General features: G+C 47.2%; 1 protein-coding gene across 1 annotated transcript in view; it reads left to right on the forward strand.

The window, feature by feature from the left end:
* MDGA1 (MAM domain containing glycosylphosphatidylinositol anchor 1) overlaps nt 1–10,141 on the forward strand; it is a 171,990-nt gene extending 161,849 nt beyond the window's left edge. Inside the window, exon 17 of the mRNA XM_015622715.3 lies at nt 752–10,141. Within this exon, the coding sequence (XP_015478201.1) occupies nt 752–843 (92 nt within the window). The 3' untranslated portion in view covers nt 844–10,141. The remainder of the gene's footprint in view (nt 1–751) is intronic.
* Nucleotides 10,142–12,116: the final 1,975 nt, after the last annotated feature.

Genomic DNA, 12,116 nt, shown 5'->3' on the forward strand with positions numbered 1-12,116 from the left:
CTTCTTTCCATTGCCATCTGAGCAAAGAGGCACAGCCAGGTTAAATCCCACCAGCCCCTTTCCAGTCCACCCACTAGACTGGAAACTGATGCCAGCACTGCAGTATTAGAGACAAGTCCACTCCTACCAGGGTATACCATGGATTGAAGCCACTGTGAGGTGTGTGTAAGTAGTACATAGGCATTGGGTGGAAATCACGGGTGTGCCATCTGCCTTAGTCCTGCCTGTGCCCTTGATAACATGCCTCAGGTGGGCCAGAAAGCAGATGTTTAGAGTATACAAACCAGAGCCAGAGAGGTACTTGAGAACAAGGTTCAGTTTGGTTTATTTATTTTTGAAGCAAGAAAACCTTCAGAGTAAGACTCACTTCTAGCAATTTTCTTAACTCCAGAGATGAAGAGGGAAACAAAAGTCAGAGCACTCTAAAATTTTCAAAATTTTAGGTGCAGTTAAAGGTCTCTTTTAGCCTTTTTTTTATGTAACCATAACACAATGAGAGTCTTTTGTTTAACTCAGTTTGGAAGTTGTGGGGAAGAAAGGAGGAATGGATTGCAAAAGTGTCTAAGATTCAATGGTTTTCCAAACTTAGTTTTGGGGAACTTTGAGAACATCCAGGAAAGGCTCAAAGTATCTTCCAAAAGATCAGGGAACTCTCTGTGCTTCAGAGTGGGAAATGGATGTGTGCTGACTTGTTTGATGAAGTCTGTATCTGTCCCATCACTAATTCTCTTTCTCCCTTCTCGGCTGGCAGCTGTTGTCCTTCCAGGAAGCGGTGTCTCAGCTCTGCACAGCCCTTGGCTTTGTGGCCCATTGACTTTCTTCATTAACCTGCTGCTCAGATGATGGCAAGTGAGCGCTCCTGTATTCGGACCAAGACATTCCTGCTCCTTTCCTATTCAGCCACCTCTGCTCCTCTTCCTCCCTTCCTCACTGGCACACCAAAGTGTCCATATGTTACCAAAGACTGACAGGCATTACCATGAAAAGGGATCTGGTTCAGAACTGGAGCACTCCTTGAGAAAGTCATAATGTCTAGAATAAAATTTTAAAATAAAGACAAAACTTTTTTTAAAAAGCACATGCATGAGAGAGAGGAAGGAAAGAAACACACAAAAAGAAAAGAAGGAATGAAACAAAAAAATAGGAATGAAGAAATGTGAAGAGCAAATGAATGAAGAAAAAGACCACGCCCATGTTTCCTTGAGAATGTTGAACAGGGCTTCCTCAGGGAAGTGGGAACTTGTTTTAAACAAACAAAAATATATTAAAGCACAAATTTCTACAAGAACAGTTACCTTCTTTGCTGCAGAGCCCACAGCTTAGTGGATGATATCCTGCAGTACTCCCCTTGTCTCCTCATGCTTTCCTGTTGGCTGGGGCTGCCCTGCTCTGGCTGCAAGCTCCCTGCAGTAACACCAGCCTCGTCCATGGGCAGCAGCTGCCCTGCGTGCCAGAGCGCCTTTCCTCATACTGCATGTGCTTCAGTGTCTCCATCCATCCATCCATCCATCCACATCTTCCAGGCTCTCACATATTTGATTGCCCCCAGTGTGGTTTGCTTTGGCCTTTCCCCACCACTCTGTGCTTCTTGTCCCCCAACCTGAAGAAGATGGAGCAAGGAAAGGACCAGTGACATGGACCACACTGAGAGGAGAAGTCCTGGCTGGACCCAGATGCAGCACTGGCCTCCAAGAACCTCTCTCTGTCTTTCATCACTCTTGCTGGGTAGGGAGCAGGTCTGAGCTGCAGACAGAAAAGTCTGGTCTCTATGGGGCTGAGGGATGGGATGTGATGGGAGGGGACTAGAAGGGTGGAACAGTTGCACATTGGCTTCCCCCTGTGAATATTGGGATGATTACCACCTCAGCCCTAAACCCAGGATTGTTTCTCTGCCTGTATTTTGTTACCTATTTATTTTGGTTTTTATTCCATTGCTTAACTTCCTCCACCTCAAGTTTTCTGGATTATGAGAAGAGTCAGGCATTTAAATGTCCTTCAGCCAGGCAGCAGGTCCTGTGTCCATGACCCAGCCCCTGAGCTGGCAGTTCAGGCAGCTACAATTCTGCCCTCTCACCTCCTGAGGCCTTCCTGCATGCCCAGTGCATTTATTGCAGAGTGGGCAAAAGGTGGCAACAGCATCATTGCTTAGGGCTGAGGTGGCTGAAATTTGTCAGTACATGCAGCCACACAGGCACTCAGTTTCCACTTCCAGGGCAGTGGGCAGAGGAGCTGAAAGGTGGAACAGGCAGGAAACTGCTGCAAGAAGAATGGAGGCAGGAAGTTGGCCCAAAAGAGGGGCTTGTGCTGAACTGTGTGGCCCTGTTTGTCACTGAGGAACAAGGGAACAGCGATGGGGGGAAATTTACCTTTTTCTTGATGGTATCATGAGTGGGTAAAACTGGAGTTTCTCTTAGCTGCAGACCTGTAGCAGGTCTGGCCTAACCTCCTCAAGGTGGAGGCACGTGCTGCTCCTTCTCCCCAGGAGGAGTTGCCCTGCACCAGCCAGACAGGAGCTGTGATAGCCTTGTTGCATCTGGAAGCAGCTCTGGGTATGACTTACCTCCCTGCACAGGGCAGAATTTGCCCCACAAGGCTGTGAATTGGGGTTTACTAGACCACACTGGCAATTAAGCATGACACTTCCTCCTAAAGGACACCCCCTCCAAAATCCCTATCTGAAGCACCACAGACAAGATAACTGTCTCACTGAAGACACAGTACCCATGGCTCCTTACCCATTTCTGATTAATATATCAGCTTCTCTAAGACAGCCGTTTTTCTCTGAAATCACCTGAATATATTAGCTGCCTCCTGCATTGTTCAGCTTCCAGCCACGGCTGGGGCATCATTGCCTTCATTGATGGAGGGGGAAGGCTCTTACTTAACTCCCAACAGATCTAGCCACCATCAGAGAGAGAAAGGACATCAGCTCTGAGGGACAAGGGACCTTCTTCACAGGAGGCCTTGCAAGATAGTGGGAGGGTGTGATATATGTCTCCTGAGCTCATTCTGCTTTTTTCCATTTCCAAGAATGGGACTGTGTCTTTCCTTCTCCACTCCTCTCTCCAGAGCCCAGACCTCAATCACATTGCACATTTGACCAGGAAACCCATGACTGTTGCTCAGGTCCAGGCAGTGTCATGGGATGCAGTGTGTGGGAGACAGCAATTCTGCATCTTACTGTCTGTTGCCATTTTCATGGGCAGCCAGTGCTGCTTTTTTTTTGTCTGAGCTCTTTCCGCTCTGTGGTCTTCCTTTCCTCTGTGCTTGTTGGCAGTCAGAAGTCATCACCCTGCTCTTGGTAAGAGTCCACTTTCACTCCTAGGAGAGACACTGCCTTCCAGGGGAGCTTCAGAGCTTCACAATGGCTCCTGATCTGTCAGCAGCAAAACATCTGTGTTGCACTGCTGTTTTCAAGAGGCTTCTGCTGGGCAGAAGGTGGAGACAGGAGTGCTTCCCCACCGGTAAGAGATAGCCCAGGGCAACCATCTGCCCTTCTAAGCTCTGAGGCAGAGACCCTTGTGGGTTTGCTTCTACAGACTGCTCATCCCAGGCTGCACAAGCATCCAGGTTTTGCTAGTGTTTAGTGGGTATTGGAGGTGCTGTGGGGCTGGGGAGGTGGAGCCTGGAGGTTCAGGATGACGGATAAAGCATTACCTGTGAGGCAAGTGTGAGCAAAAGGGCACTACACTTTTAGAAAGGGATGCCTGCAGGGAGGGAGTCCATGCCCTATTGCCAGCCCCTGTGAGGAGGGATGTAAGAGCCTCACCACACCAACCAATGTCACAGGGGGCAAGAAGCCCTTTGGCAGCTGTCAGTCCAGGACAGAGCAAGGAGGTTGCCCCAGCCAGAGGTGAAGCCTCCTGCTGTCAGGTGTCCATCAGCTTCAGTAAAAGTCTCAGGAAGCCCCTTCCCACTTAGACCTCTGTTCTTTTATCTCTCGCTAGAAAGCAGCTGGTGGTGAGTTTGGGGGGGGTCATTAACCCAAGTGCTTCTGCTTGCCAGAAGTACCAAGGACAAAAGGAAAGACCTCATTTCCCTGGCAGATGTGCTGAGAGAAGTTATCCAAGGAAAGAGGGACTTCAGCAACAAGGATGGGAAGCTGTACAGTGATGGGGTAGTAGAGAGGCAGGGTCCCTCTTCTTTGAGGACAGTGGTATTTGGAGTTTACTACTCCATGCTTGAGAGGCGAGTCTTTTGGTGGTAATGCATCCCAGGTGAGATGTACAGCCATGCTCCTTGCCCCTTCCAATTAAAGATCCCTTCACATTTTTCACAGTGTTCTGGCTAAGTTACAGTCCTTAAACTTAATTAATGTCTTCTTAAATATCTGTTGCAGTCCCAATGTTATGTTTCTCTTCCTGATGTTTTATGTTGTTCTGTACCTATTGAGTAGCTGCTTTATTCCACTCCAGAAGTGGCTGCATTTTAGCAATGGTGGATATTTTTTCTGTATATAGTATGGAAGTCCCTGCAGAAGAAAAGTGCAATATAAATTTAAGAGACGGCTTTTATTTACAAGGAGACCTCTGCTTGGTAGTTGTAGAAACACATTAGGAAGAATGCTGTGTGGGTGTTAGGCAACTTGATTTCCTTTTTCAGGGTATAGAACAGAAAATATGTGAGTGTGCAGGCTCCTGGGTAAAAGTTGTAGATATTATAAGTAGTGAGTGCTACTGTGTAGTTACAAGTGGGGTTTACAAAGAAACTTATATTTGAAACCTCTTTTTGTAGTTGTTCATTGTATTCTGAAAAATATACTTTTTAATTATAATTTGCTATAGTCCAGTGCAAGTTCAAATAGCAGGTCATCAACAAAAATTTAAGCCCTGGCTTTTAACAATATGAACATCAATTCCTACTGCTTGCCATGAAATACATTTCCTGGCTGGTAATAATAATAGACTATTTTTCTTCCACAAAGATCAGCCACTGGAAACCAATGGATCTAGTATTTTCCACTTGATCTGGAGTTAAGTAATTAGGAGCATCTAAGTGCAACTCTTCCCAGTTGTATGGGATTAAAAAAATGTTTCATGTATATGAAAAACTTTGCATTGTGCACAAATGACTTGGGGACTGCTCTTGCGTCCCTTTCAACTCAGCGTATTCTGGGGTTCTGTGGTTGGCAGGCATGCAGACTGGCTCCAGCAGAGCTGCACAGCATGCTGCCTGGAGAACAGCTGTAGCAACAGTGATAGGGAGCTCTTCTTCTGGGAATTAGTTTTCTTCTGGAAAGAAATATGGTAGCAATCAGGGGAAAATTGGGAGGGGGAGGCCTTCAGAATTTAGGCTGGTAATTTTTTACAAAATTATTTAGAGATGTGAGAATGAGTGTAGTAAACATGATACCAATCATATTTTATTCCCTATTGCTATTCAAAGTATTGAAATTTAATCTCTTTCTATACAAAATCTTGTTGGTACACTACTCCAGAATTACAAAAATAATACTACCAAAGGGAGAGCAGAAGCTAGATTCCTCCTCCTCAGCCTGTCCCTATCACTCTGTGCCAAGAAGCACCCAGCTTTTGGGTTGATTCCGGGTGCTTCTCAGCCTGGGGAGGACAGTCAGTGGTGGTGGTGGGAGAAGCACCCCTCCACCACTGCCCTGAGCCTTGTCTCTAGCATGAAGTGGTCCCCATGCAAGACACTGTCAGGAGCAAGCCCTGCTCTCCATTAGTTTTCAGCGAGGCTGAGGCAGGGTATTTTACCTATGGAAATTGCCAAGGGGTACTTCATGCAGCCCTGGGCAGGGACAGGCAAAGGAACCAGAGCATTTTCCCTCCTCCATGGAGTAAACAGTGTCACCTCACCCAACTAGAAGAGAAAAAACCTTTTGTTAAAGCAGAGAGCTCAGGAAGTTGCTGCTTCAGGATGCTGCTGTTTTAGTCACCTTTGTCTATCAGTACCACACAGATAATCCATTTTTCTCTGGAAATGCTGCAGCACCCCTTTGCCTCCTGTGTGCCTTTGGGTGTCCTAGCAACGGCATGGAGGAACATATCACCATGGGCTCTGTGTCTTGAGCTGGGTGTGGTGGGGCATGGTGCCACAGCACCTACTGATGCCTAGCTGTAGCACCCAGGGAGAAGGACCCTGCTTTTCAATGATGACAGGCAGTTGCATTGTGAGTATTTTCTGTGAAAGGATACTCCTCCTGTCACTCTTGTTTTGGAAGAGGCCACTTTTGGTCCTTTAAACTGCCCCCATACATTGTCTTTTCCAAGCTGCCCTCAATGTGGGTGCATCCCTGTTCATAATGACAAGTGTGCAGCAGGACCCTGTGCAGGCTGTTGCCATAATTTGTATTTGCTTTGGCCCAACTGATAGCTGCTCATCCTGACACAAAAGGCTTTTACAGAAGAAAAATGCTTGAGAGCTCTGGATATTGCATTTTAACCTGACCAAATTTAGACTCCATGGTAATAACTGGCAGCTGTTGGTTTCCAGCAGGGAGCTGAATAGCCTTGGTACACCCAGCATCTCAAATGATGTTTGTGGTGTATGTGTGTTTCCAGTACTTCCCTTGGGATTCAGGCACACCTCCGTTTGGCTGACCATCTGCCACCACCCAGCACACCACAGAGGATTTTGGGATCTTCTGATGGCTCCTTATAGTTTGGTATGGTCATATCAGACCACTTGTGCCCTGAAGGCTTTAAACATCCCAAGGAGCACTGTGGGACAGCCCAAGGACACTTTTGACCAACCTGCCATTCCATAGAGGGGGAGGATGCATCTTGCAGGCAACTGTAGTCTGCAGGATAACCTCTTGGCCACAGAAAAGCAGAGCCATCCCACTCCATTTTGTCTGAGATGTGTGCTTGACATCCAGACCTTGGCCTGTGATTCAGGTGCATTCTTAGTGGTTTTGCCATCAAGCATCCTTTCTCAAAAGGAGAGAGAGCTCCAGAGACAGACAGCAAGTCAGCAGGATTTATTGTGTCCCTGTGCTGCATGACTGTAGGGAAGGGGCTCGGTCTAGATCACCTACATTATGCTCTAGCACCTGCTCCATCTTGCTCCCTGCAGCCCTGGCAAAGCCTTAAGGGCTGGTGGGGCTGCCTGGGTGGTGGAGCAGAGCATGTGTTAGCTTCATCAGGGACCTAGTGTGGAGTCATGTCCTGGCTTCATCAGAGGCAAAGGAGGCTCACAACAGTCCCATGCATGGCAGAAAGGATGGAACAGAACTTGTTTGTGTTCTCTGGGAAAGGAGAAATATGAGATCCATGGTGCATTGTCCTTTGTTTCACTGATGGCAAGCAGCAGGCACTGACCTGCAGCTTCTCAGATGCTGAGCATCTGAGAGTAAAGGAGACTACAGAAAATCCTGAGACCAGATTTCCCAGTAAAATACACTAGTCCAGCTCGAGATCCTCAGCACATCTGTACATGAAAAAGCCAGGCAAGCCACTCTCCTCTTATGGGTGATCTTTGAGGAAAGGTTGCAAAGGGCTGGTCCCAGCTTATAAGCACTGTCCTCTCTGCTGCCTTTCAGGGTGAGGGTTTTCCAGCATGGGGCAGAGAACAAGGGAAAGGGAGAGATGCTGTCTTTACTGTTGCTAAGGTAGAGTTGGGTGATTAGAGTTTTTTTGTAGAGAGCTGTGCAGGTCTGTGGTAAATCCAGATTTTGCTTGCATTTGCTATGGCCTATGAACAATTTGCTCCTCTGGAATGAGACAAAATGTTGTACTTCTGTTAACTATTGTTCTAAAAGGAAATTGGGCTATGAATGACTTAGAGTGGGTTTTTTTTTACCTCTAGAATGGCCTAAACTTGGTATAAGACAGGGCCAGCTGGACAGCTGTCATACAGTGCCAGTGCCCAAAGCTCATGGTGATAGATGTGCCTTATGGCTGGGTCCTTGCCTGAAGCCCTGAGCCAAGTAAGAGGTATCCATCTATTCTGCTGCCCATGTGCATCTGTCCTGTCTGCCAGCTAAGTCTGTAGAAAGATAAAAGCCCTGCTGCTGCTGCTGCTGCTGCGAGCCAGTGGGGATCTGCTTTGGCTGGGGGAGATGGCTCTGGTCCTGCCATTTAGGCAGTGAAGTGGCTTCCAGTTGTGTAAAGCACAGCTGTTACAATGGAGAGATACTCCAAGATCTTCAGAAGTTGCGTAACTACAGCAAGCCTCAGTTCATCAGCAAAGGCAGGCCCTTGGTAGGAGCTGGAATATGCCAGATGTCAGCAGTCCTGCTGCCATTCTTAGTGAGCTGCACCTCCTTTGTTCTCAGCAGTAGTGCAGCTCAAGGCTGAGCCCAAACTAGCTAAGAGCAAGTGCAACCCCACTTCCTCCTCTGCATTGCAGCCTCTGCAGGAAGCCACCAACTGGTTTGGTTTTCTTTTGGTGACCCTGATAAGTAAGGTGGTGCTGAGATGAAGCTGATTCCAGGTGTGGCTTGCACTGTAGGTCCAGCACTGGCAAGGTGTTTATCTCAGTAGCTTGTAGAGGGATCAAAGCTAAAAGCTGAGGTGGGGGTCTGTTGCAGCTGCCAGAAATGCAGCAGGGAGGAGACAGGGCCCCTTTTGGAGGTGGAGACCCCACCCTTCCCTTTTCCACAGTCCATGCTCCAACTCTGAGCACCTTCAAAGGTGGGGCATTTGGTATGTCATGTCTCACTGGGCCTTGTTGTCAAGAGCCAAACAGAGGGACATCCAGGTTGTAGCAGCATGGTCAGCTCAGGCAGCACCTAGATTGTGCTGAGAGGAGAATACAGTTACCATTCTGTCTATAAATGCCACAGGCATTGACAGGAGTAGTGTTTGGGTCTTTTGTATGGTGGCAGCATGTACCACACAGAGACTGAGCAAGGGATTGGTGAGCACATTTCCGTGGGAAAATTCAGATGCTCTTGAGGGAAGGTATTTACAGACCAGGAGCAAAGAAGCTTTCCCATGCATGTAGCATCCTGAAACAAGAAGACTCAGAGTTTGCTGGAGGTGACCTTTTCCTCTCATCAAACCTTGTTTGTTCTTCTTTGCTGCCTATCCCCAGCTTCTCAGCACATTAATGTAATTGCTGGTGTTAAGACTGGGTAAAGTGGCCTAGTGTCAGTGCTTTCAAATAGATGAGTTTGGCCTGTTTTCCAGTTTTCTGGATCTTATAGATGTACCATCTCATTCCAGGTGGCCCTACAGCATGCATTCATCTTAAGACATTCCCTAAAAGCTGTGAATGCTACAGATATATGGTTCTTCTTTGTGGTTTTAGTCACAGCCCTTCCCTGAGAGCATGGAGACAACTTCTAATTTCTAGATGGAATGGGAAATATGGTGCCAACATGGTTTTGCTTGGGTCCTTTTTCCCAGTCAGAACCATCCTGCCTGTATCACAATACACATAGCAGAAGAAAGGTGCCATCATCCAAGATATAACTGTCTCATGGGGAAGCAACTCTAACATCTGCCTTTGGCCGGAAGTGAGCATTAGATAGAGATTTCCACACTCTTTCTCACTCCATCCCCCTGCTCCTTACTAACCCTCACCAAGTGTTTCATTTCCAGCCTGGAGAGACAGCAGCAGATTTCATCCCTGGATTCCATAGAAGGGGATCACACCAAAATCCCATCCTCAACTTCCAAGGTGCAGGGAGACCCAGCTCAGGCCCAACAATGAGACACTTCAGTGGGATGCAGTTCCAGTGGGACTACATTGCCTCACACTTCCAGGTCACCATGGCCAGTAAGAAAGTGTTGGTTGACCTGACAGAAGTGTTTGGAAACAGCCCCCAAATTGGAGTGACAGACAGTCTGTTTAGGGATACTGTGGAGGAGGAAGGGAGGTCCTCTGGTATCTCATGGGTTTTTTGCTATCAGTATCCTAGGTGGGGATCCTGGGACACATCCTCATCTCCACCCACCTCCCTCATTGCCACCATGTCTTGTCCCATCCCCACTCCACATCTCACAGAGTGTCACTGCCACCACTGAGTGGAGCTGGGACCCTCTTGCCACCATAATACCAAGCTATCCATGTTAAAAGCACAAAACTCAAAGGGACTGAACTGAACCTTTTAAACAGGGTGATATGTTTTATAAGCATTGCCTCATCCACCACCTCCCCCCAGCCCCAGTGCACCTGCCATGTAACTTACAGACTCTCTGTATGGATTGTTTAATTTAAATAAAGCTGCAGTACTCAAGTGGGTGAGCCTCTGTGTCCCTCTCTGTGGGGTCGGGGTGGCAAGGTGCAGCCTGCAATTGGTGCTCACAGTGGCTGTGGCAGGGAGGAGCTTGTACTGCTGCCCAGCACTGAGACATGTGCCAGTGTTTGACCCTGAGCCTTCCCAAAACATCTGGTTAAGTCCCTGGCTAAGGCTTCTCAGATTCACTCAAACTCTAGCACAGGGGCTGGGCAAAGGACATGGCACAGGCAGGTTTGGGGTAGTTAGTGCCAGGGAAGCCTTGTGAAGGGAGTGTCTCAGAGCCCTCCCCTGATGTTCTCTTATCCAGCACTACTCCTGCCTTTTCTAAACCTCTCCTTCCTATCCCAGACCTGCAGCTGTTAAAACTGATGGCTTCTGATCACACTACTCAAAACTGATTCTTTTGTCCTTTGTACTTGACTTCTCCCACAAGAAGATGAGCCAAGGCAGCAGCTCCAAAACTAGTAGGTATGAAACAACCCAACAGCCCTCGGTCTGTCACTGTGGTGCCAGGGCCCTTTGTCCTGGTACTCCCCTCCACCCCAAGGTCTCCAGAATGGGTCCAGCTACTCCATGGACCCATCAGAGAATGGGCAATGACAACCATGACCCATGTGATGGCTAAGATATTCTTGGGTGAACGTGTCTTCTCTTGCAGGGCTACTCAGCTTAGACCCTAAGTTAACTTGGCCCCATCAGAACCCTTAAGAGCAATATTTAAGAGAACTGAGTGTGAAAGCCAAACGTTGTTTTGCTTTACATATCACATTCACTGAACCTCACCAGATTCTAGAACAAAAACAGCACCCAGGTGCCTATTCTGAACTGTAGAGCAGTGGATCACATAAGCTACAGCCATACCCTCCACTTCAGCTGGTGTTAATGATGACTACATGCCATCTTCAGCTGCCTGGAGAAAGTTGGGGATACGGCTCAAAGCAATGCAAAAGGGTCTTCCAAACTAACCCAGCATTTTCCCTCCTATGTTTCCCTCACAGCAAGCAGTTGTGAAACCCACTGGCAAAGAGGATGTTTGGTTTTATGATTCTGTAAAAGTAATCATGCCTAGTAAATGCTTCCTTTTTCCCCTCTTGTAATGAAAAATAACTGTTTCAGATGAGAGTCTGAAGGGAGCTGGATACTGGAATTACTATGGGGATTTAGGTCAAAGTGCTGGAAAGCACTCTTAAACAAATATATGTATATGTATATACATACATATATATAAATATATATATACACATACATATATACATATATATAGAGTATATATATGTATATGTAACATACATATGTATTATATTTGCATATATATGCACACACACAGCACTCATCTGTCTCATTTCTGCCCAAGTTCCGCTCACCCCTGTCATGCACATGTTGAGACACAAAGTCCCACTCTACCATGACTCTTCCTCAGAGTCCCTCTCCCTTCGCACACAGGTCAGAACAGCTCTGAGGCTGGAAAGGAACTGGACAGGAAAGCAGGCTGTATTTTGAAGGAGCAGGCACAGGCTGGGAGGGAAATGAGGTAGAGGGAGGCAGCCAAAGAGGGAAAATACAAGATTGTTTAAAATCACCCAGAGAGGTGGGTGGGACTCCAGCCTTTGTCCTGGAACTTTGCATTTTTGTCATTAATTGTTAATTCTTGCTGTTCTAGTTGTCCCCATACTAGGTCTGCTTTGCAGAAGCACTCAGAAATTTTTAATGTGTTGTCAGCTGTAAAATGACACACACTGTAAAAGCCTGGGCTCTGTCTGCTCTCTCAGACAGGGCACCACCATTGGGGATTACTTTTGATAACCCAGAATTTACTGTTTGTGTGTGCCTGACACCCCATCTGTGGTCACTCTCACTACACACTAGTATGTTCCCGAGCTTTATCTTGCAATTCTTCCCTAAGGGAGAAGAGGATGTGCTGGCGGATTAGAAACCAGGTTGAGGTTCAGGCTGTTTCTGCAAGGTGCCC

This window comes from Parus major, chromosome 3 (assembly GCF_001522545.3).
Source record: "Parus major isolate Abel chromosome 3, Parus_major1.1, whole genome shotgun sequence".
In the NCBI taxonomy this organism is placed as follows: Eukaryota; Metazoa; Chordata; class Aves; order Passeriformes; family Paridae; genus Parus; species Parus major.